Genomic DNA, 23,922 nt, shown 5'->3' with positions numbered 1-23,922 from the left:
TGTCACAAGAGTAAACTGTCCCAAACGCTTAACCATGACTTACTAAACCACCCAAACCTCTCATGTATTAGTAGTCACCACTTCAGACAAACAGTGACAGGTACAAGAAAAGAAGTTACCTCCAAACTGTTCAAAGCTGCACTCTGCCAGGCCAGACCCCAGCTCCGCGCCTCACTAGCCATCTGACCTTGAACATGCTATGTCACCTCTCTGCGGCTCAGACTCTTCACCTAATAGCAGGGATGAGGAGAACCGGAACTTCCAGGCTTGCCAGGAGGATTTAATGAGTTAATCTACACAAAGCACTCAAGCCGACTCAGCCCGAGCATGCTATAAGCAGTTTTATGACTAAAGAACACAGAAGACACACAGTTTTCTCAACCAAGGGTCATCAGATCATAAAACAAGCCCTTCACGACCAAAATGAAGCTCATCCCCTTTTCAAATACTATTTCCTTTTCTGTGAGTAAACCTGAACTAACAATGTACTGAGTGAAGAGGCTCAGCTCTAACTGCGAGCAGACGAGGTGACACAGGACAGCTGAGCTCCGGAATCAGGATCACAGCCAGGCCTTCTACGGTCAGGATGCCATACTGCTGCCTAAGGCTCCAGGCAGCGAGAGGAAGGATCCCAAATTCCACGGGCCTCCCTGGCGGAGCGTGCGGCAGCGCTCCGAAAGGCCTTGCTGGGTGCAGACAACACGCCGCAGAAAGGGGCACCTCCCTCCGGGCCCTGCAGGAGGGTGGCGTGGACTGCCCCCCCCAGCCAAGCAGCTAGGCCCCAAAGGGACCCTGCTCTCCAGTCAGGCGTGCTCACTGGCAAAAAACACTCTGGTAAGAACCTCCTCACACCTCAAGAAACCCGGCAAAGCAGGGCCCAGCGCACAGAACCTGGCAGAGGCAAGCTCAGCAGCCACAAGCCCAGCCCTGCCCAGGCTCCACCACGAGGGGCCAGAGGGACGGAGCCAAGCCGAGGACCCCCACAAGTCCAGCCCTGCCCAGGCCCCACCATGAGGGGCAGCAGGGGAGGCGCCAAGCTGAGGACCCCCACAAGCCCAGCCCCGCCCAGGCCCCACCAGACGGGCCACAGGGGAGGCACCAAGCCGAGGACCCCCGGTGAGGCCAACCAGGGCAAAGGCCCACTCTCCGAGCCACGGTTCACTCTCTGTAAAGAGAGGTCAAGAACACCAACCCACTCCTTGAGGGCTGCTGGGTGCCCATGACAGACAGGAGCTCACAGGCACTCTGGGAAGGGCACGTCTTGTATCCACAGGGCAGACGAGACATGGCAACTGCTGAAGGCTGGACTGTGGGGCCTGGGTGCCCCTCTGTGCGCGCTGAGAATGCCGGCAGCCACCAGCTCCACCCACAGGAGCCTCCAAGCACAGGCAGACTGGGAGCTGGCCCACAGGACACTATGGTCACCAGTGAGCTTGTGCAGCATGAGACACAGCAAAATGCCACCACTCCTGACCAGCATGTAACGACACCAAGGAACCCCGGGTGGATGGCTGACGGGATCTCAATGAACACCCGAGTAAGACTTTCTGCTGTTCCATGGTGCAGGGTAGAGAGAGTTCAGTTCAGCTCAGTCGTGTCCAACTCTGTGACCCCATGGACTGCAGCATGCCAGGCTTCCCTGTCCATCACCAACTCCCGGAGCTTGCTCAAACTCAGGTCCATCGAGTCGGTGATGCCATCCAACCATTTCATCCTCTATCGTCCCCTTCTCCTCCTGCCTTCAATCTTTCCCAGCATCGGAGTCTTTTCAAATGAGTCAGTTCTTCGCATCAGATGGCCAAAGTATTGGAGTTTGAGCTTCAACATCAGTCCTTCCAGTGAATATTCAGGACTGATTTACATTAAGATAGACTAGTTTGATCTCTTTCCTGTCCAGGGTGGAGAGAGGACACAAGCAAAGGGGGAAGCGTCTTGCGGGTGATCCCCAAGGGTGGCCACTTAATCCATCCCCCTACTCCCTTCTCCAGCCCCTCAGAGCCTCTAACCCAGCCAGAGGCAGGAACACAAGTTCATGGCTGCCAGCCGCCTGAATGAAGTCCAGTCCTCAGGCTTAACAGACCACCCCATGGATTGCAGCCCACCAGGCTCCTCTGTCCATGGATTCTCCAGGCCAGAATACTGGAGTGGGCAGCCATTCCCTTCTCCAGGGGATCTTCCCAACCCAGGGATTGAACTCAGGTCTCCTGCATGGCAGGCAGGTTCTTTACCACCGGAGCCACCAGTAAAGTCTAACAGACCATAAGACTCAGCAAACGCTGTCTCTGAATCATGCTAAACTGGCACCTCCAACATTAACTTTATATATACTACAAAACGCTGAAATATAGGATCTCTTCGCCCTTCTCACTTCCCTGCCATACTCTGAAACTGCATACAGGTACACTTTACAAGCCATGAACTTGATTAACGTGAGCATCAGGATGCGGATGACTTCTGGACTTCTGGGCAGGTGAGGGGAGCTTATAATCAGCAGGACCACTTAGGGGGCTTCTAAGAGCTCAACAAAATCCTGTGTTTACAGGAGGGTGGTGGCACAGGCCAGTTTGTTTCAAATTCTCTATATGCACCCGTCATAAATACAACTTTAAATAACATTACTTAAAGGGAAATTAACGAACTGCCATTTTTCTCAACTTCTAAAAATTACTTTTATTAAGCAGTTACTGTTTAATAACACACACTTCTGAGCATTTCACACATGGTATCACAGTTCTCAAAACAACTTCTGGGCATGAGGACCACTGGCATCCCTCTTCACAGACGGAGACACCAAGGCACAGATCAGGCCCTCGCCTGAGTCCCAAGCCCAGCAGTGATGCCAGGTGCACACTCCCTCGGCCCTGCCCAGCTGGGGGGCAGTGGGGGGGCGGGGGGAGCTGATGCTCAGTGTGAGCCGGGAACAAGCACGCAGGGCCGTCCAGGAAGCAGTCAGTGACGACTCCACAATGCGCCTTCCGACAACTTCTCTGACACTGAATCTAGCTGCAACAAAATCATACTGAGAATATTATGAAAGCATTTCTTAAGAAATTACTCCAAACAGCTGGAAACAGCCTATGTAAATATCCACCAAGAGAACAATGGCCGCTCACGGTTCACCGAGAGAGGGGAGAAGCACACAGCCACTGCAAGCGGCTCACACCAAACACTCGGTGAAAACAGCAGGAGACAAAACTGTCTCAGATATACAGTAAGGGTCCCAGTTGGTTTTTTAAAAAATACAAAAAGGAGGGGCTTCCCTGGTGGTCCAGTGGTTAAGAACCCACCTTGCAATGCAGGAGACACCGGTTCGATCCCTGGTCTGGGGAGATCCCACGTGCCGCAGGGCACCTAAGCCCATGTGCCACAACCACCGAGCCTGCACTCTAGAGCCCGGCACCTGCACCTACCGAAGTACCTAGGGCCCAGGCTCCACAGCAAGAGAGGCCACTGCAACAAGAAGTTTGAGCACTGCAACTAGACAGTGCCCGCTCTCCACAGCGAGAGAAAGCCTGCACACAGCGGTAAAGAGCCAGAGCCGCCCCAAATAAGTAAAGAAAAACACAGAAAGGAAACAGTGATGACCTCTGGGTGAAGGAAAGATAGACCTTCCGGTCGACTCCCTGTAACCACGAACCTGGACAGCTGCAAGGGGTGGGATCCACCTGAGGAGGGTCAGTAGATGCAGAGGCTGAAGACAGTGGGGGCCTCCAAGGGACCTTGTCAGCGGCACACCGACTACAGGGGCCACAAGGTCCTCAACAGACACAGGTGACACCACAGGGGCTCACAGACTTCCTGAACTTCCTTCCAGGTCCATCAGTTCATTCATTCACGAAAGACACGGGATGTATAAAAGCATCTGCTAATGTGCAGATGAGTAAGTTAGTATCTTTTAGATATCTTTTATGTGAGGAAGAAATCATTAACCACCAGTGGAGGCCCAGCATGGAAATCCTACTTTTGCTTTTAGAAGTCTGTTATCCCAGAGCTGTATCAGAAAAACAGTCATGTCCGACTCTTTGCGACCCCATGGACTGCAGCCCGCCAGGCTCCTCTGTGCAAGAAATTCTCCAGGCAAGAATACGGGAGTGGATAGCCATTCCCTTCTCCAGGGGATCTTCTCAACCCAGGCATCGAACTCAGGTGTCCCGCATTGCAGGCAGACGCTTTACTATCTGGGCCACCAAGGAAGCCCATCCAGATACTTGAGACTCTGTCTCACACCTACATGACGTGAAGGAAACCTAGAAAGAATGTGTATAAAAGCTTTACTCAGTAAAATCTATTAGTAACCAGTAAACAATAATATCAAGAAGCTCTTGCCTTCTATTTTGCTAAAATAATACAACATATTAAACTCGACAACTAAGAAGAAAAACTGAGCTTCTAAACTCAAGTCACACTTATACTACTTACAAATGAATCTTCTCAGGAATTAAACCCATTCAGCTAACATTTTCCCACTACAATCTAGTTTGGGAAACTAAGTGATACCTAACTTGATCCAAAGCAGGGCATCTTGAAAGTTAAGTGATATATCTGGTGAGGCCAGAGGCACAGAGCTGTCCCCCTTCTTCCCGGAAGAGCCTGGGGCTCCTCTTTCCTGCTCTCTAGCTCCCAACCCCAGCTCCTTAGAGGAAACCCCACTCGGCCTTCAAGACTAAAAGGTCAAACGCTAAAATGAAATCTAGAGCACACGGGCGCTGCCAGTGAGATGGGAGCTGTCCCCCAGAGCCCCAGCCCTCCCAAGCCCCCTCTTCAGCCCCCTGCCCCTCTGCTGGGCTGGGACCCTTGGCACTGCCCACGCCTCTGAGCGCACCGGCAGCCCCACCACCTTCCCCTGGCTGCCCCGGACCACAAGCTCTGCTGTCTCCCGTGTCCTTCAACCTCAGTGGGGATGGCACTGCCATCTGTCCACGCCGGCCCACGGCTCGTGTGCCTCCCTCGGCAAGGTGCAGGGTCCTTGAGAGTGGCAAAGGGGCTGTGGGGACGTCCTGAAAAAGGCCCTGCTACTGTTTATTCTCCATCCAAGTCTCTCACACATAAACAGCCACACTGATAGTGGTAACTGTTCTGAGAGCCCAGCAGATTATCCTGTTGAAAAAAAAAACAGCCAGATTAATGTGTTCAGACTTGTTTTTTAATCTTCTAAAGCTTCTCTCTCTTTGAAATAGAAAATAAAACCCAACCAACCCCTAGAATGCCACTGGCCATTCACAGAAACAGCATCCGGCAGGAGCGCCCTTCCAGCAGTGTCAACTCGCTCAGCTTATTTCTAACTGAGACTGCCTCTCCTGACACCTGAAAAGGCTCCTCTAACAGATGCTTTCCTTTCCAGGGCCTTTATCTACAAATTCTGAATAAAGAGTGTCTTATTTGGAACAATAATGACCAATTGAGACAGAGAGACTTTGTCCCACTGTGAACAGCTAACTCCCACAGCAAAACTTCACAGCATCAGTGTGCATAGAAAGACCGACTTTGTCTAGCATGACCTCCATTCACACCTCTACTGATCACCACCTGCAAGTTCAGTCACCAGAAACAAAGACAGGAGGAGGAGGAAGGAAGGGCAGGCAGGCTGGCCAGGCTCTGTGCCACCTTCTCCTAGCCCACTTCTAACACCTAGACAGCGTCCAGCCCCCAGAGTCCCAGGGACAGCCTGCAATGCCCTCAGGCCTCCCTGTGGCGGCCAGGAGCCGGCTCCCTCATTTTCTTCAAAGTACTTTCTTCGTCATTCTTCCTACCAATTCCTACCTTTGTAACAGTCTTGTTTTTGCTGTGGTCATGTAGAAAAGAGGTTGGAGGGGAACTCCATAGATGAGTGGAAAAACAAAACCAACTCATGATTTTCCTGAAAATATCTATCTTCAGAAATCTGCAGAGAAACTCCAAGCTCTGTTCTTGGCTCAATCTAAGAGTCTCAGAGTTAACAGCCCACAAATCAATCTTGACTCAAGATCTTTAGACAATAATAACACTCTAGCTTCAATGGCAACCCACTCCAGTACTCTTGCCTGGAAAATCCCATGGGCGGAGGAGCCTGGTAGGGTACAGCCCATGGGGTCGCGAAGAGCCGGACATGACTGAGCGACTTCACTTTCATTTTTCATTTTCATACACTGGAGAAGGAAATGGCAACCCACTCCAATGTTCTTGCCTGGAGAATCCCAGGGACAGAGGAGCCTGGTGGGCTGCTGTCTATGGGGTTGCACAGAGTTGGACACGACTGGAGCGACTTAGCAGCAGCAGCTTCACGGGCAAGAAAAGAGCCAAAGAAGAACATATCACAGCTGACCACCTACTTTCATGAAGCCCAGGTGATACAGGACTAGCTTCCTATCTGCAAAGAAAGCACGGAGAGACGGAGCACACGGGACCTGAGCGCTAATGAGATCACACACAGCAGCCGTCAGACTGCCCGCGGGACACAGGCCTCCCCCAGGAGCAACCATTTCTGTCAGTGAGTTTGGGTTCACTCAGCACCTGGAAACAGCTCTGTCCTGGCAGAGTCCTGGGAGTGCCCAAGCCCTCAGAAAGAGGCTGAGCACCTGGACCCCACACCAGTCCTGACCCGATACATAAGTAGAAGCCCTCCAAGTCCCAACTGTCTTCATCTGGAAATCAGAAGGATCCGACTGGGCGAGCAGGAAGGTCCCTCCCCAAGCGAAATACCGCAGCCATCCTGGGACACACCGTCAGCAAGGGCCGCAGAGCAGGGCAGGGCTTGCAGGCTTGACTCCAGTCACTCGGAACCACTCACCACCTTGCCAGTGCTACGTGACGGGTCGCACCAGGCGTACCTGACATCCTTGGAATTCTTCCTGAGCTCAGAACCCCAGTTTCATCACCAAAAGACATCAGACAAGCCCAAATTGCAGGACAGTCCATGAAATACCTGAGCGGCACTCTTCAAAAGCATCAGGTTCATGACAAACAAGACGAGATTGAGAGACCGTCACAGAGCAGAGAGGACCCTGGAGACGTGACAGCCAAACGCAATGTGGTACCCTGAGTGGGGTCCTGGGACAGAAGGATGACGGTTGGGGAAACTGAGGAAAGCCCAGCAGGTCTGCAGCAGAGTCACAGCGTGCTAGCAGGGTTAGGGCTCAGTTTTGATGGATGTGGCCAGGCTGTGTACCTGCTAACATCCGGGACAGTGGGACAATAGGTATTACAGGAACTCCACGTTGTGCTTGCAACTTTTCTGTATACCCAAACTTTTTCCAAAAATCAAGTTTATTTTAAAAGTAAGTTTGTTTTGAAGGTTATTTTGATCAGTTCAGTTCAGTTGCTCAGTCATGTGTGACTCTTTGCGACGCCATAGACCGCAGCATGCCAGGCCTCCCTGTCCATCACCAACTCCTGGAGTTTACTCAAACTCATGTCCATTGAGCTGGTGATGCCATCCAACCATCTCATCTTCTGTCGTCCCCTTTTCCTCCCGCCTTCAATCTTTCCCAGCATCAGGGTCTTTTCCAATGAGTCAGCTCTTCGCATCAGGTGGCCAAAGTATTGGAGTTTCAGCTTCAGCATCAGTTCTTCCAATAAATATTCAGGACTGATTTCCTTTTATGATGAACTGGTTGGATCTCCCTGCAGTCCAAGGGACTCTCAAGAGTCTTCTCCAACACCACAGTTCAAATGCATCAATTCTTCAACACTCAGCTTTCTTTATAGTCCAACTCATATCCATATATGACTACTGGAAAAACCATAGTTTTGACTAGACAGACCTTTGTTGACAAAGTAATGTCTCTGCTTTTTAATATGCTGTCTAGGTTGGTCAAACAAACTGAAAGGATCTGAAAACATCCTGTGTCATTAAAAACTTGACTCAGGGGACTTCCCTGGTGATCCAGTAGTGGGGACTCTGCGTTTCCACTGCAGGGAGCACAGATATGATCTGAGGTTGGGGAACTAAAATCCTGTATGCTACAGGGTATAGTCAAAAAAAACTTGACTCAGAGTCAATGCTGAACACTAAGTTGAAAAATATATGGCTACTGAAAGAAAAGAATACACTTGACAGGAAGGGAAAAACCCTGACACTGAATAAGCTCAATATAAACTTCCAACCACCACCACCTTCTTCAGCATGCACTGTCAGAAAGACATCCAGGACTGGGCGCACAGCAGGTGCCCCGAGAAAGCACAGCAAGCACAGCCCACCTGTCTTCCCGGCAGCAAAGGGGCGCCCCCTCCTCGGACGTCTTCGCTCTCAGCCATCCCCCGGGCCTGTCCGCCAGCTGCGGGACAGGACCGGCCCCTGCTCAGCATACCCCATTCAACCTGGGGCCCGGTTCTTCTGGGCTTCTCACAGCAGCAGCCTTGCAAGGGCTGGCCGCCCCCTCCTGGCAGGGCACTGCCCTCCCCTCGGGCTCCATCTGCAATGGCGGTGCTGCTGGCCACTTCCCTCCTTCCCCGAGGCAGGGCCATGGCTGGCGGGGCTCACAGAGCAGTGAGCTGCCCCCCACCCCTTGAGATGCAGACGAGGCCTTTTTCACCCAAGGATTCATTCCTTCCGGGCGTAAGCCCGGAGACCTATTCTGTTGACGCTGCTTCTCCTAACCCACAACCAGCCCGTCCTCGCCCCCTTCCACCCCAGAGACACAAAGCTCAGTGCCAGCCACTTACAGGCAAGTTTTCTAAGATTTTATTTAAAAAAAAAAAAAAAAAAGGCATTTAGATGACATGAGTTCTGTTTTTTTAGGAATGAGAATAGGTTCACAAACAAAATCTATATTTAGATGCAATTTTTAAAACTGTGTATCTGATAATAACCAGCTATGTACATACAATCAGTAGACTGTAATTCTGAAAAAAACCCTGAAAGAAAAACGCCAAACTGCAGAAAGGAAAAATGAGTTAACAATGAGAAAAGAAGGCAGCGCAGGCTGAGTGCCCGAGACCCTGCAATGAAGGAACAGCCCCCAGTCCAGGTTAAGTCTCAAGCCACTCTGAGAGGAAAGCCGAGCAGCCAAGGGATCAAGGTCACAGATGACAAGACCCCAGAAACAGCAGTGGCCCAGCTGCTGAGCCTGGAACTCGCCTGCTTCCAGGCCCCGCCGCTGCGCGCCAGACCTTCCTGAGAGCGCGCCTGAGCAGAGCCGGCGCTTGGGCAGGCTCCCAGAGACTGCGCCGTGCCCATCACTTCCCGAAGGAAACGCTCTGCACGCAGCCAGAGTGGGCACATGCTGGCCTCAAATGCCCGTCCACCGCCGCCCTCCTCCCAGGCTGCTGGCTCGCTCACTCACACTCACTCACCGCACGGCCGTGCACAGGTGCCCAGCGGGCTGCTTGGACACGGAGTGCTGGCGTCCCCCAGGACCACCAGCACACAGTTGTCTCAGGAAGGTGGAGCCCCTCACACCCAGGGCCGCATGCGCCCACGGAGCACGTGTTCCTCTTGGGACAGGGCACTCCTGGAAACACGGCAAAGCCCGGGGCTGGGAAACACTCCCTCCGACCTGCCCCAGCACAGCAGAGAGGTGTGCCAGAGGGACCCAGCACAGGGTGGCTGCTTCCAACAGGAGGGAAAAGCAGCTTGGTGCCTGGTCTGAGAATCCGCTAGGGACACCCCGACCCGCAGTCAGGGTCCACCTCGCCAGTGCTGGCACCTCTCCAGGCTAGACACTCGAGGTCTGACCCGTGAGGACAGTGGTCCAGAGCAGGGCAGCAGTGCCAACGTGGCGAACCTCAGCCCAGAGCACCGCACGCGTGACACTGACTCTTCACTCACCCAGATTTCACCCACATTTGATCAGCAAACTTCCCGGGAGAGGCTGGAGGATAGAACAGAGCCAACGGCTTTGAAATACAACCTTTCAAGGCTCAGGTAGGTGGCACAGTGTGTATAAAGAACGAAGTATTATATATATATATATATTCCCTTTCCGAATTACGTTTCCTCACACAGTGAAGAAATGGAACGTGGGACCATGCTTTTAACCATCTGACTTCTAGTTTGGAAAGCTTTCGTGTTAAGCAACAGACTATGGTGAGACCCTCCGCCCCTCAAACACGTTCAGCTCTGAACACAGGGAGTCAGAACAAACATGCAGGATTCAGAGATGTCTTTGTTAATAAACAGCAAAGGTCAGACAGACAGGCTTGTGACAACTATGACAGGGATGAAAACCAGGAAGAGAAAAGCATGAGAAAGAGTAACAGAAACCATCTAGAGACTCCAAATTCATGGAGACACATTTAACAAGAGCTATACACACCCGTTCCAGAGAAAAAGGACACTACACACGGGGTCAGAGCTGATGCAGACCGAGGGCAGGAAGGGGCACAAAGACGCTGATTGGCTAGAAAAGGCTTCAGAGCCTGGGGCGGGGAGGGGTGCTTCCCGAGGGGGATCTCTTCAGGCCAAGAGGAGAACTGGAGAGGAGAGCCTGGCAGTCGGAGATCCTGAACCTGTCCTGAACCTGCCCGGCAGAGAGCCACACGGCGTGGAGGAGAGCTAACTGACGGGCTGGGAGAGGCGAGGGAAGGCACAGGAGCATCAGAATTCAGGGACCCCCCAGCAGCCCCCCACCTCCTCACCAGGAAAGGGAGAACGAAGAAGAAAGTGTGTCCGTGTTTCCAGCACCACCAGGCGGGAGAGCAGGACGAGAAGGCGGTGTGGCAGCACAGCCCGCCATGACGCCCTTCCTTCACCGTGGGAGGGCGTCCACAGGCACCGACCTCCACGCTCAGGCCCAGGGGCTCCCCCTGCACGCGGTAGTTCTCCGGGTCCCCTGCAGCCTGGCCCTCCCAACCTCTCAGCATCCGGGGGTTGGGGGGGACAGAAAAGTGAACTCCGAGCCCCACAGCTTTCCACGGCACTTAAGGAGAACCTCAAGGAGGCTCCAAGCCTCCTGGCGAATCTTATCAACCTTTCTTGACAGCATCCAATATTCGGCTGTCACTTTGAGATACAACTCCTGCTGCAATAAAATTAATTCCAAAAAAGAAGAACAGGTTGAAGAATGAGACTTTAACAATGAATTCATTGTTAAATAAGCTTTTAGCCGGATCAATTCTGACTGTAATACTGCCGAGAGATACACACACACACAGCCTCTCATCAGCCCTCTCCAGCGTGGGCAGACCTGCCACCCGCTCCACAAACAGGCAGAGGACACGGACCTCCAGACACACCTTCAAACCACACCTTTAAATATTCTGAAGCCTGCACATGGCTGGCACAGCGGACACAGAATTCCATTTGCAGGACAGAGGAGGTCACTGGGCCGCCAGGAGCTCTGCGTCCCCTTTAGCAGGCCCTCGGCCACACTCCAGATGGCTGTGCACCCAGGTGCCGGCCCGAAGGTCAGGTCTGTGCCTCTTGACACGCAGAGCTTGCAGTGCGGTCAGTCCTCGCTTCTGTGAGCCCACATGTGATCCAACTATGTAGACAGACGCCTGAACCGGTTGCTCTGGTAAGAGATCTGAAGCCCACAAATGTAAATCCTTTACAGTGAACTCTCTCTCAACGCATTCAAAATGACTTGGGATTTCTTGGAGTAAAAATGTCAGTTTAAATTATTAAAATTTTCTAGATCAAGAAAACAGAACCAGACTTTGTGCAACAATATAAACACAACCAGCACCAAGCACCGAAAACAGACCCCCAAGAACCACCATGAACCCAACAGACCTCCGTCTTTTTAAGACATCGTCATCAAAACAGGTCCCCGACTGCTCTAGAGAAAGATGGACTCTGCCTGCTGACTGCTATACAGACTGGACATAGAAGTAGCTCCCAATATTCAGACAATTTTCTAAAGGGCCTGGTATCACAGGGAACAAGAATGCAACCCAGTCAGAGAGGAGTGCATTACCTAAAAGGCCTTAACACACATGCCCCTGTCCACAGTTTCCACACCAGCACTTCCTCCCTGCTCATCTGCCCTTTGAACCCGCCTTCGAAACAACTGTGCTCCGCACCCCTACAGCCAGCTGTCCTCACGAGGGCAGGCGTAGAGCACGCACACGCTGGCCCCACCCCCACACCTGCTGAGGGAGTCATTTCTGCATCAAGCGCCCCTCAGCAGTGGCTCCTCGCTCTACAGTCACAGAAGTGAAGCATCACGTGGGACTCCATCAAAGTCCACATCCACAGAAGCTCCTCCTCAGGAAAGGGTAAAGTGTAGGGCCCATGGAGGCTCTCCTCACACCACCAGCTGGAAGGCACCGATCTTGTTCACCCCTTCCCTTCTGCACCACTTCCCAATTCGTAACACACTTGCCCTCCGTGCACCCAAACCCACCACTGGGTGGGTCAGTGGGGGAGGGCACCGTCTGAAAAGGGGGCCCACCCAAGAGCTGCCTCTTCCTCCTCCCCACACCGCTGCTACAGGCAGCCCAGAGGCTGGGTACTGCCTTGAGGGACAGCCCAAGGCCTCTCTTCAGGGCCCGTACTGCTCCAGGCTGTGCTGCAGTCTCTTACTAAACACACATCAGAGGAGGAGGGCAAACCTACACGTCCACCCTTCCTGAGTATGTGAGTACAGGGTGCCCAGCTGCCAGCTCTGGACTCAACTTGGTGAGCGTGGCAGGGTGGGGGAGCATCGCTCTGCACGCGCCGCCCGAGGAGAAGCTACGCACAAGGGCACGCGAGACCCAGAGCCCACTTCGTTCCGTGCTGCCAGCCTTCCCCACACCCTCCCACACACGCAGCCACCCTGCAAAAGCCACCCTGGCGCACGCAGGACCACTCTACCCAGCCGACAGTTTCACCTTTAACAACATCATTGCAGCTTCTCACCAAGGGAGGATTCCCAAGCTCACCATTCAGAAAACCAGCCCTCAACTAAGGAGGGACCAGAGCCTCTTTCCAAACAGTGGCTTTCTGACGGCAAGAGGCTCCAGGGGTCACAGAGTTCAGCCATCTGCCCAGAGGAATAACCAAGTATGCTGTCCGCCTAGAAGAGGATGTCCCTCCTGCCTCGTGCATGGCAGTCTGAGGACATGCACGGCCCCCAGAAACATGTCCTGGGCACTGGCACTGAGGACTTCCGCAGGCAGCGGGCTGCGAGCCCCGCTCAGGGAGGGCACCACTCCCAGGAGGGGCAGGCAGGGTGGCGCCCAGGCCTCTGCCATCAGTCAGACGTGGGTTCAAACTGTACTCTATCGGATGGGTACTCAACCTCTCTGCACTGTGGAAACTGAAGCTTTCATACCCGTAAAATGGGAGCAAACCTCAGAACACTGTTGATGGAAGCCCAGCAGCACGAGGACGGCTATCTGGCAAAGGGCCGGCTTTAAAGTAAGAGCTCGACATCCAGTTCCGACAGCTTCCAGGCCACCTTAGTAGCAAACCAGGCTGGGCCGTTTCCAGACCTCCCCACTCATCTGCTGCCCCGCTGGCTGCACACATGTAAAGAAATAGGAAAATAATCGGGTCGGGGACTTCTCATAAAGTGCCACCATAAAAATCCAGGTGCAAACTCACTTGAACAGCACAAATCCACCTGTCCTCAGACAAAAAACCCACTACTGGGGGCATCTCCGCCACTACTGATAGGAAACACAGCATGTTCTCCCAGACACGTGGGGAAAATCTAGATGATGAAAACACGAAAGCCTCGTTCCTCTCACTTCCTGATGGGAACGTCCATTCTTTCTTTTGGAACTCATTTCTTCTCACTGGATTTCAGCGTTTTTGTACGAAAAAGCTGCCTTCTGCACAGAAACCTCCAGATGCCAAATGTCTGTCACGTGGAACTACCAAGACCATGAGATGATATGCTCTTTTCCTCTTCCCCTGGAGGCCATCGGAGCGCACACCTTGCATTGCCACAGCATCTCTGTGTGAAAGTTCGTCTCACTAACTTCCACAATCTGTCAGCCCAGCCGCCACTGAGGGCCGCCAAGCAGCCTCGTTGGTGTTTTTTGCACGGTAGTCCAGGCCCCCCAGGGCACCGCCACACGTGTTGCAAGAGTCAGAAACATCCCCTCGCCTTTCACCGTTTGTCTCACCTGCCCAGGTCTTCCTCCTCTCACACTTCAGATTATCACCCATCTCTACAAAGCAGAATTCTCCAGTCCACGGACCAGCGGCAGAAGGTTCAAAAACCTCCCGAAGTAACTACAAAATTCGGAGAAGCCCTGAGTTTTTAAAGGGTCCATGACCCATCAAAAAGATTAACAGCCACTAGCGCAGAAAATAAGGAAAATAAGGGGTCGAGGCAATTTCTTGGGTCTTCCTCTATTGGAGGGATTCGCCTTTCGAACCCGATTTTGCAAGCAGTCTAGACCTTCATCCAGCACCCACTTCACAATTGCACCCAAGGTATAAATCCTTAAACCGTCTTCCCAAGACTCCCGAACTTAAGCGAGGACAAACGTTAACACACTAGGGGTACTTTTAGCAACAGACAGAAAACACAGAAACACTAGCGATACACTCACCAACACATTCAACCCAACAAGCGCTTCTTCGTTTCCTTCCCCATAAAATCTCTCCGCCCGGTCACGCTCACCAGCCCGCGGCGGTGGGTTCAAGCCTGGCCTCCCCGAGGCATCCCATCACTCCGGTGCCGGAGCGGAGCCCCAAGGCACGCAAAGCACCCACACGCCGCCCCGCGGGGCCGGGAAAGGAGCGCACGCGAGTGCATCGGACTCCATCCCAACCAGGAATTCGGAGGGGCCCGAGCATCAGGTGCTCCGGGCAAGAACTCGCACATCCCGCTTCGGCGGCGAGCGGAGGCACAGGGACCCGTCCCAGGTGAAGGCCCAGGGCGGCTTCTCCGCAGACGGTCCGAAGGGTAACCCAGGAGGCTCGGCTACAGGCCGCGCCGCGCCGAAAACAAACTTTCCAAGCACTTCCACCGCGGCGGGCCGGTGACACCTCCCCGGCCTCCCCCGCCCTGCGCGCGCCTGTCAGTGTCCCCGCCGGGCCAGCGCCCGCCTCAGCCGGGCCCGGGATTCGCGGGGCGGCCGAGCGACGCCCCGACGGCGCCCGCGGTCGCTGGCCCGGGCGCTCGCCGCAGGTGAAGAGGCGCCGCCCGGCCCCCGGGACCGCGGGGCCGCCCCGCCTTGCCGGGCCCCGGCGACCGCCGCGCTCAGCGGGGTGACGGGCCGGCGCTCCCAGGCGGCAGCCGCTCACTCACCAGCTGGCTGGTGGTCCTGGCCATGGGCCCCGCGTCGGCACGGGCGCCTCCCCCGCAGCGCTGCGCGGCTCGGCGCCTCCTCAGCGTCCTCCTCCCCGCGGCGGAGCCCCAGCAATGGCCGCCCTCATCCTGCGCCCGCCCCGCGGCCCACCGCCCCCGGCGCCGCCCCGCCCCCGCGCGACGCCGGGCGGGACTTCCGCCGGGCCGCCGCCGCCACCTGCGCCCATTGGCCGCCCTCGCCGTCGCTCTGCCACGGTCCGGGCCAGCCCGGCCGGCGCCCCCGAGCCGCATTTCCGGGATGGGGCCTGGCAGGCGGGAGCGGCTCGGCCCCGCCCCGGTGCGGGGGGGGCGACCCCACGAAAGCCAATCCGCGGGCTGCGGGGCGGGGCTGCGCTCGGGACCCGGCGAGCTGTCATCCTAGCTCCCGGACCGGGAAACTGAGGCTCGCTTGGGCGGGGACGCGGCGGCCAAGGTCACGCCCCAGGCGCGGCGGCTGGGCTCCAGCCCCACGGCGCGGACTCGGAAGCGGGGCTCTGAGTAAACACCGAAAGAAGCAACTTCACTAGTTGCAAAACTGAGAAGTGTTCACGGAAGCAAAACGAGGCTCTCAAGCCACAGCTGTAAGGCAGAAAACCGTCCCATCTCATCCCTGCTGAGAGTCCCAGGAACTACCTCAGGACTTCCTTCTCTGCTTTTTAACTTTTTTGTGGTTGTTATTGTTGATGATGACGGTGGTATTATTGTTCTAATTGTGATAAAATTTAAGACCTTAACCAGTTTAGAGTTCAGTGGCATTAAGTACATTTACGTTGTTGTTCTAAGATGATGTTATTTCAAAAAAACTTAGAATCACCTTGTTACCTGAAGATTTGCATATTTTAAATATCTTTAAAATAAATATTTATATAAAAAATATCTTTTTTTCTGTTTCCAGAAGAAACACATCTTCACTTAATTAAAAAAAAAAAACTCTTTAGACAATAAAGAGAAGTAACAGTAAGATAAGTGAATCCCTAATCTCACTGGCCAGAATTAGTCACTGAGCAGCGGCGCTTACTCTCAGTAAGGAATGTTCATGTCTAATCTGCAACCAGCTACTGTTTTCTCACTTCTCAGATGAGAAAGCTGAGGCATAGCATAACTCTAGCTTTCCCTGAGTTTTGTTATCACCAGACCCAGGATCTTGATACTCACATCCCAGAGGCTGTGCTTTGACAACTAGACTATATGACTTCTATTTGTCCAGGCATCCAATCCTCTATTTACAAACCTTAAAAAACCAATATGGAGGCACTTCCCTGGTGGTCTAGTGGTTAAAAGCTTTCTCTACCACGAGCCTGGGGTTCGATTCCAGGTCAGAGAACTAAGATCCCAGAAGCTGCATGGCACGGCCAAAAATAAATTTAAATAATAAATAACCAGTAAAAAGGCAAATGTAACCTCCATCCCTCAGAAGGCTCCTGCTGTTCCGACACTCACTTTTTTCACTTAACAATGTACCCTCCTGTATCCTGTCCAGCTCTTGGGATATCTATCTTCCTCAGCTGTAAGAGCTAAAGAGGATTCCACTAGAGTCTATGCCTCCGTGCTCAGCTGGTCAGTCATGACTGACTCTTTGTGACCCCCTGGACTGTAACCTGCCAGGCTCCTCTGTCCATGGGATTCTCAAGGCAAGAATACTGCAGTGGGTTGTCATTTCCTCCTCCAGGGGATCTTCCCAACTCAGCAGAGTTGTAAAAAAAAAAGAGCAATTTACACACGTCTCCAGGGTCTCCTGCATGGCTGGCAGGTTCTTTACCACTGATCTACCTGGCAAGCCCCAAATCTAGGATATTGATCAAGCTCCCACCTGATACTGAAGTGGTTCCCAGACTTTTATGTCATGAGCAAGGCCCTGTAGGTCAATCTGGACACACCCTTACTTCTTTCCTTAAGATAAACTCTTAGCAGATGGAAATGGGGGTCAAAACACCGGTATCCTTCCCAGGACTTTTGCTGTATATTGCTCTTGTTACCCCACTTCAGGTACTGTAACCCTCAGGGGACACAAAGGCAAGGCCAAGGTAGACACTGCTCTTACTCCCATGCCAAGCCACATCCAACAATATTCTACATCAATCACACCTACTGTATATTCAGAGCAGTGTATCGGATTTTGCCCCATAACCAACAGGTACTATGATCATTCTTTACACAAGGAAGCCAAGGCTTCAGTAACTTGGTTACAGAGTTATTAGGTTACAGAGCACGGGACTCAGAATGAGCCCGACCTACACTAACACCCTGCTCTCAGTCACTGGACTCAGCTCCCTCAACAACCCTTATTTTATGCATACTTCAATCTTCACAAACTAATACCTTGTCCTCAAAGAATTCTAACCATTTTATCTTACTTCTAAGAACAACCTGGAGAGACTCAATATTTATTACCATCTCACACATGAAGCATCTGGCCCCATCACTTCATGGCAAATAGATGGGGAAACAATGGAAACAGTGTCAGACTTTATTTTGATGGGCTCTAAAATCACTGCAAATGGTGACTGCAGCCATGAAATTAAAAGGCGCTTGCTCCTTGGAAAAAAAGCTATGACCATCCTAGACAGCATATTAAAAAGCAGAGACATTACTTTGCCAACAAAGGTCCATCTAGTCAAAGCCATGGTTTTTCCAGTAGTTATGTATGGATGTGAGAGTTGGACCATAAAGAAAGCTGAGTGCTGAAAAACTGATGCTTTTGAACTGTGGTGTTGGAGAAGACTCTTGAGAGTTCCTTGGACTGCAAGGAGATCCAACCAGTCAATCCTAAAGGAGAGCAGTCCTGAATATTCATTGGAAGAACTGATGCTGAAGCTGAAACTCCAGTACTTTGGCCATCTGATGTGAAGAACTGACTCACTGGAAAAGACCTTGATTCTGGGAAAGACTGAAGGCAGGAGGAGAAGGGGATGAAAGAGGATGATATGGTTGGATGGCATCACTGACTCAAGGGACATGAGTTTGACCAAGCTCCAGGAGTTGGTGATGGACAAGGAAGCCTGCAGTCCATGGGGTCGCAAAGAGTCAGACACGACTGAGCGACTGAACTGAACTACATGTGAAGAAATTTGCAGATTCTACACTAAATGTGTACGTCAATATACACATAACTATAGACGTCTGAAAATATCTATCTCACAAGCACCCTTTCTCAGAAAATTATGGAAGGATGAGCTCTGCCAAATGAGGAAGTAAGCACATAGGAGGACCACAAAGGGGAGTCCCAGAGACTGTCCATTCAACAAGCATGCACTGCACCTCCTCTCCATGCAAAGCAGTGTGCTAGACATTGGTGAACAAAAAGCAAAAATCTCTGCCCTCGTGGTACTCTGATACCACCGGTGGAGGGCAGTCAGTGTGTGTGGAGGGGGACAGGGAGGGCAGCAAACATCATAAATAAGCAAATCTTATGGGATGTTGGAAGATAAGTGCTGTGCGGGAGAAAAAATCAAGTAAGTGGGCCTCAGGACTACCCAGGGAGATGGTGCAATTTGAAATGGATAATGAGGAGAAGTCGCAAAAGTCCTCAGACACAAGGAGAACAGGCTTCAGAAGTCTCCCCCAAAATTCTGAAAATGATAGCTTCTATGAGAGATTTCACCATGTAAAAAATTTAAGGAAAGAAATGAATTACAGGACTTCCCTAGTGGTCCAGTGTTTAAGAACTCGCCTGCCAACGCAGGAGACCTGGGTATGAACTCTGGTCTGGGAAGATCCCACATGCTGCTGGGCCACTGACCCCGTGATCTGCGACGAGAGAAGCCACTGCAATGAGAAGTCCGTGCACTGCAAGGAAAAGTAGCCCCTGCTCACCGCAACTAGAGAAAGCCCATGCACAGTATCAAAGACCCAGCACAGCCAACAATAAACAAATAATAATTTTTAAAGATTAAAAAAAAAAGGAAAACGATCCTTCCATACAAGGTGGCTTCTTAAAAAACAAAAGTGAATGAAGAAATTGACAGACGGATGAGGAAAACTTCAGAAAAACAGCCATACCAGAAAGGAAGCACCATCTGAAGTTCAGGAGGCTGCTCGCTCATCTCAGCCCTGAGCGATAGCTACTCAGATGCACAACACAGATGTATTGATTCAACCGGTAATTACTCTACTGCGCCCTGGCGGGACCTGGAGAGGAAGAAGGGTATGAGACAGCTGAATCCTTCCCTCTTTTAACAGAAAGGCAGCAGCTAATGACCGCAACCAATACAGCAAGTCGTAAAGTACAAAGATATTATTTAGAAAGATGGACATAAATAACAGAATACTTCCTGGAAGAACCAGCAGTAAATGGAACGTGGCTAGAGAGAGATGTGTGTGTGGCGGGGCGGCGGGGGGGGGGGGGGGGGAGGGGCTGCTTTCTCATTTCCAGCCTTTCTAGGACTAATTGGCCTCTTAAACATTGATGCAAATAATGATTAATAAAATGAAGAAAAATATAAAATTATTTTTTTAAGACTAATAAAATGGTGTAACTTCTTCGTGGAAATTCTAAGCAGCTCTCACCCATGAATGCAAAGCTGTGTGAGGATGTCTGTGACCACATGGCTATATTCCGAAGCAAAAAGCAGAAAAGCCAAATTTAAAAAAAAAAACACAAAAATATTTATTGAGAGAGCAGTAAGTTAGGTACACTCATCCTGAATTTTCTGCAGCTGCTGAAAAGCACAAGGCAAAAGCTCTAACATGGAAACTAAGTATAAGGGCAAAGAAGCAAGCTGCAGAATATGAACTGGAGTCTGAGATTTATTTATTTTTTTTAATTAGGGTCTATGACACCAAACCGTGGCCATGGTGATCTTGAGTTATTGAAAGAGAAACAGGGAGGGGAACAAAGCTTGAGGGAAAAGTCTGTGGTCAATGCTAGAGCCCACTGGAGAACAGGTGGGGAGGATTGAGCCCAGCCAGACTCAGGGGCAGGGTGAGGGGAGAGGGGAGGCTGTGGCCCTGAAGGTCACTGAGCAGGGGCAGGGTCAGGGCAGGGAGGGGCAGGTGAGAGAAGAATGCAGGACAATTCTCAGTCTTCACAAGGCAGAAAGGCAACCAGCATGCAGAGCCCAGGTCAGGCCAGACTGCTCTTCTCACCTGGGGAGAGGCTGGCCACCCACTCCATGGATGCCTCTGGCTGCCCATCCCAGGACAGTGGGCAGGAGGGCAGATGGACTCACCTGGCCTGGCACAGTTCATAGGCACCCCAGCTGGAGAGAAACGGCCCCCTGCTCCCTATCCCAGGACAGTGGGCAGGAGGGCAGATGGACTCACCTGGCCTGGCACAGTTCATAGGCACCCCAGCTGGAGAGAAACAGCCCCCTGCTCCCTTCCCTGGGCAGAGCCTCTGTCCCTGGCCGGCCGAGGGTGACCTCAGGCCAGGAGTGCAGTGGCTTGGCCTGACATTGTGAGGTCAAGTCCCACCTGGGGAGGGGCAGGAGAGTGACAGTAACCAACCTGCGAGGGGGCTGGGAAGCACATGGCCCTGGGTGTGGAGTACTCTCAGCAAACCAGGCCCTGTGCTTTCACTGTGCCGTTTTCTATGTTTCAGTCACTTCTATGACTCTTGGGGCGCAAAGGAGGAAACTGGGGTTCAGAGGCTACAGAACCTAACATCGCAGAGCTAGTGCGTTAATCATCTATCACTGTGAACAGATCATCCCAAAATGTAGAGGCATGAAACAGCACACACTGATGCTCGGGTCAGGAATACGGGAACAGCTTGGCTAGTGGGTTCGGGCTCAGGGCCTCTCATGGGGTTGTGGGCAAGATGTCAGCAGTGGCTGAGTTATTGAAAGGCTCGACTGAAGCTGCAGGATCCACCTCCAGAAGGGCTCATTCACCCAGCTGCTGGTGGAAGCCTGGGTTCCTCACCATGGGGTCACTCCGCCGGGCTGTCTGTCTCCGTGCCATGGCAGTGGGCTTTCCCCAGAGAGAAAGATTCCCCAGGGAACACCCAAGATGGAAGCTGCAGTGACTTTTATAACCTAATGTCCGAAGCAATACAATATTACTTCTGACAGTCTGCAGGTCACACGGGACCTCCTGGTACCACGTGAGAGGCACTGCAGGAGGGTGTGTGTTCCAGGAGGTGGGATCACTGGGCACCACCTTCCAGGCTGGTCACCACAGCTGGTCAAGGGCAGAGCCAGGACTCCAGTTCTGCTGGGATGCAGGGAAAGACAAAAGAAGAAGGGTGCCAGGCCTGCACCCCTGGAGGTTTGTGGGTCTGGAAAAAAAGGGCTGTACCTGGGAATGGGCAGGCTGGGAGACCAGTCAGGGCGCATCCAGTTAGGGAGAGAGAAGAGCACTCTCCAGGCTTCCCAGGTGGTGCAGTGGTAAAGAATCTGCCTGCCAATGCAGGAGACGCAAGAGACACAAGAGATCCCTGGGTTGGGAAGATCCCCTGGAGGAGGAAATGGTAACCCACTCCAGTATTCTTGCCTGGAGAGTCCCTTGGACAGAGGAGCCTGGGTGGGGCTACAGTCCATGGGGTCGCAAAGAGTCGGACATAACGGAGCACACACACACACACACACAGAACTATCGGGAGGTCACAGCTTGGAGATCACAGCGTGGTCTCTGCCTCTGCCTTCCAAGTCCCTGGTCACCACTCCTGAGGCTCCCAAGATGCGTTTGCTCATGGCTGCCAGTGGATGGATGAAAAATGTGACTCAGCCAATGATTTCCAAGCCATCTGGCTAAACATCCTCCTATATGAATCATGCTTTGTGAGGAAAACATTAGACTGGAATTCTGGAAATAGAAAGTTGCCTGAGATCTCAGGTAAGTAAGCTTCCTTCTCTAAAACTGGGTTTCCTCTTGGGACTTCCCTGGCGGTCCAGACTTCGTGCTGCCACGGCAGGGGGCATGGTTTGGGTTTCACCCCTAGTCAGGGAACTACGATCCCACAGCCTGGGCAATGTGTATGTGTTGGGAGAGGGAGGGCAGAACTGGACTTTCTCGGCTTTAAAATGGGCCGACTCCTCAAATCAGTCAAAATTCCAAAGACTGCAAACATCTGGTTTGATCAGCATGTAGGGCAACAGCACCTTCATACAGTGATGGCAGCCGTGTGGAGCCTGGGCCAAGTCCCTTCTCCCCAGAAGATACAGTGGGAGAATAACAGATGTATGTCTACATCTGAATCTCCCAACCTATGAATATGCTGTCTTACGTGAAAAGGAGGAATTAAGGTGGCTTGCCAGGGAGCTGACCTTAAAATCTGGAGATCATTCAGGTAAGCCCAATACAATCACGAGTTATTAAGGCAGCAGCCCCCAACATTTTTAGCCCCAGTGACAGGTTTTGTGGAAAACAATTTTTCTATGGACTAGGTAGGAGGGGATAGTTTGGGGATGATTCTCATTAGGAGCTTGCAACCTAGATCCCTCATGTGTGCAGTTCACAGTAGGGTCTGTGCTCTTATGGGAATCTAATGCCGCTACCCATCTGACAGGAGGCGGAGTTCAGGTAGTAAAGCAAGTGATGGAGAGCAGTTGTAAATACAGATGACTCCTCCATCGCTCGCCCACTGCTCACCTCCTGCTGTGTGGCTCGGTTCCCAACAGGCCACGGACCAGTACCGTGGCCTGGGGGTTGGGGACCCCTGCCTTAAAGAGGCAGAGTGGTGGGATGTGAGGCTGGCCCGCCACTGCTGGTGTTGCCAGTGGGAGGGAGTCTTGAACCAAGGAGGGCTGGTGGTGTGCACCAGCTGGTGATGGTAAGAGTCTTCCTGAGAGATGTCACAACCTTGATTTCAGGCCACTGAGGCCTATTTTTGAATTTGACCTCCAGAATTGTAAAGTAACCAGTTTGTCTTTTTTGAGCCACTTAGGTTTTGGTAATTTGTTCCAGTAGTACTAAGAAATTATTTTTTTTCAGCACTAAGAAATTAATACAGAAGCCCCATCTGAGGCCACAGAATGGAGAAGGAACCCACGGGGCCCAAAAGAGTGCCCAGGCAGGGTCCCTTGCAGCCTTCTAGACACACTTGAACACCAGAGTTCGCAGAATGCCCTGTTTGTCACTCCACGGTCCATCTTCCCCAGGGCAGCTGGGGTTGGGTGGGGAGGAACCCAATAGGTCCACGGTGGGTAAGTCAAGGAATATCCATCTTGGAGAACACTGGACATCTTGTTAAAACAGTGAGACAGGTCCACATATACCCACCTGGGAAGCTCTCCCCTTCATGTCGTTCAATTCAAACAATTAATGAATGGCAGAGTGGTATTACAACTGCAATTCCGGCTTGTAAAACAGAGCCGTAAATGTGGAAAGGGGTCCAGGACCACGTTAGGAAGCACCACACCTAGCTGTCACAGGTTGGGAGAAGCAGGGCGCCGAGAAGAGGACTGGGGTGCCGGCGCTACAGGTTCGGGAGAGGCGGGCAGGGGGCGGGGCCGGGCTTCCAGCTCCCCGCCCACCCCTTGAAGACGTCAGAGGGCTCCCCGCGCCCCTATTGCTCGGCCGAGGCGCAGCCCTCCGCAGGGCGGCCCTGAATGGCCTGAGCCGGAGCCCCGCCCCCGGGAGGGAGCCCCGCCCAGGGCGCGCGAGTCCTCGGGCGCCGCGCCTCCTCCGCGACCTGCGCGCCCTCTCAGGCCTGGCGCCCGAGCCGCGGCGGAGCGAGTTGGACCAGGTTCGTTGTGGACGACCGGACTCTCGGGCACAGCCCGGTTCGGCGTTGTCGACCCGCCTGTCCCCAACCCGGCTTCTCCGGCCGCAATCACTGCACACGCCTGCAGCCGGCTCCAAGCCCACAGCCCACCATGATGCCGAGTGCGCTCGG

General features: G+C 52.7%; 1 protein-coding gene across 2 annotated transcripts in view; it reads right to left on the bottom strand.

The window, feature by feature from the left end:
* The window catches only part of PDPK1 (3-phosphoinositide dependent protein kinase 1), a 63,777-nt gene extending 48,519 nt beyond the window's left edge, over window positions 1-15,258 (bottom strand). For both annotated transcript variants that reach the window (XM_018040359.1, XM_018040360.1), the window contains exon 1: window positions 15,108-15,258. In XM_018040359.1, coding sequence (XP_017895848.1) covers window positions 15,108-15,131 — 24 coding nt within the window. In that variant the 5' untranslated portion in view covers window positions 15,132-15,258. The remainder of the gene's footprint in view (window positions 1-15,107) is intronic.

The sequence above is a fragment of the Capra hircus genome, chromosome 25 (genome assembly GCF_001704415.2).
Source record: "Capra hircus breed San Clemente chromosome 25, ASM170441v1, whole genome shotgun sequence".
Taxonomy (NCBI): Eukaryota; Metazoa; Chordata; class Mammalia; order Artiodactyla; family Bovidae; genus Capra; species Capra hircus.
This window is presented reverse-complemented; position numbering and strand designations above follow the sequence as displayed.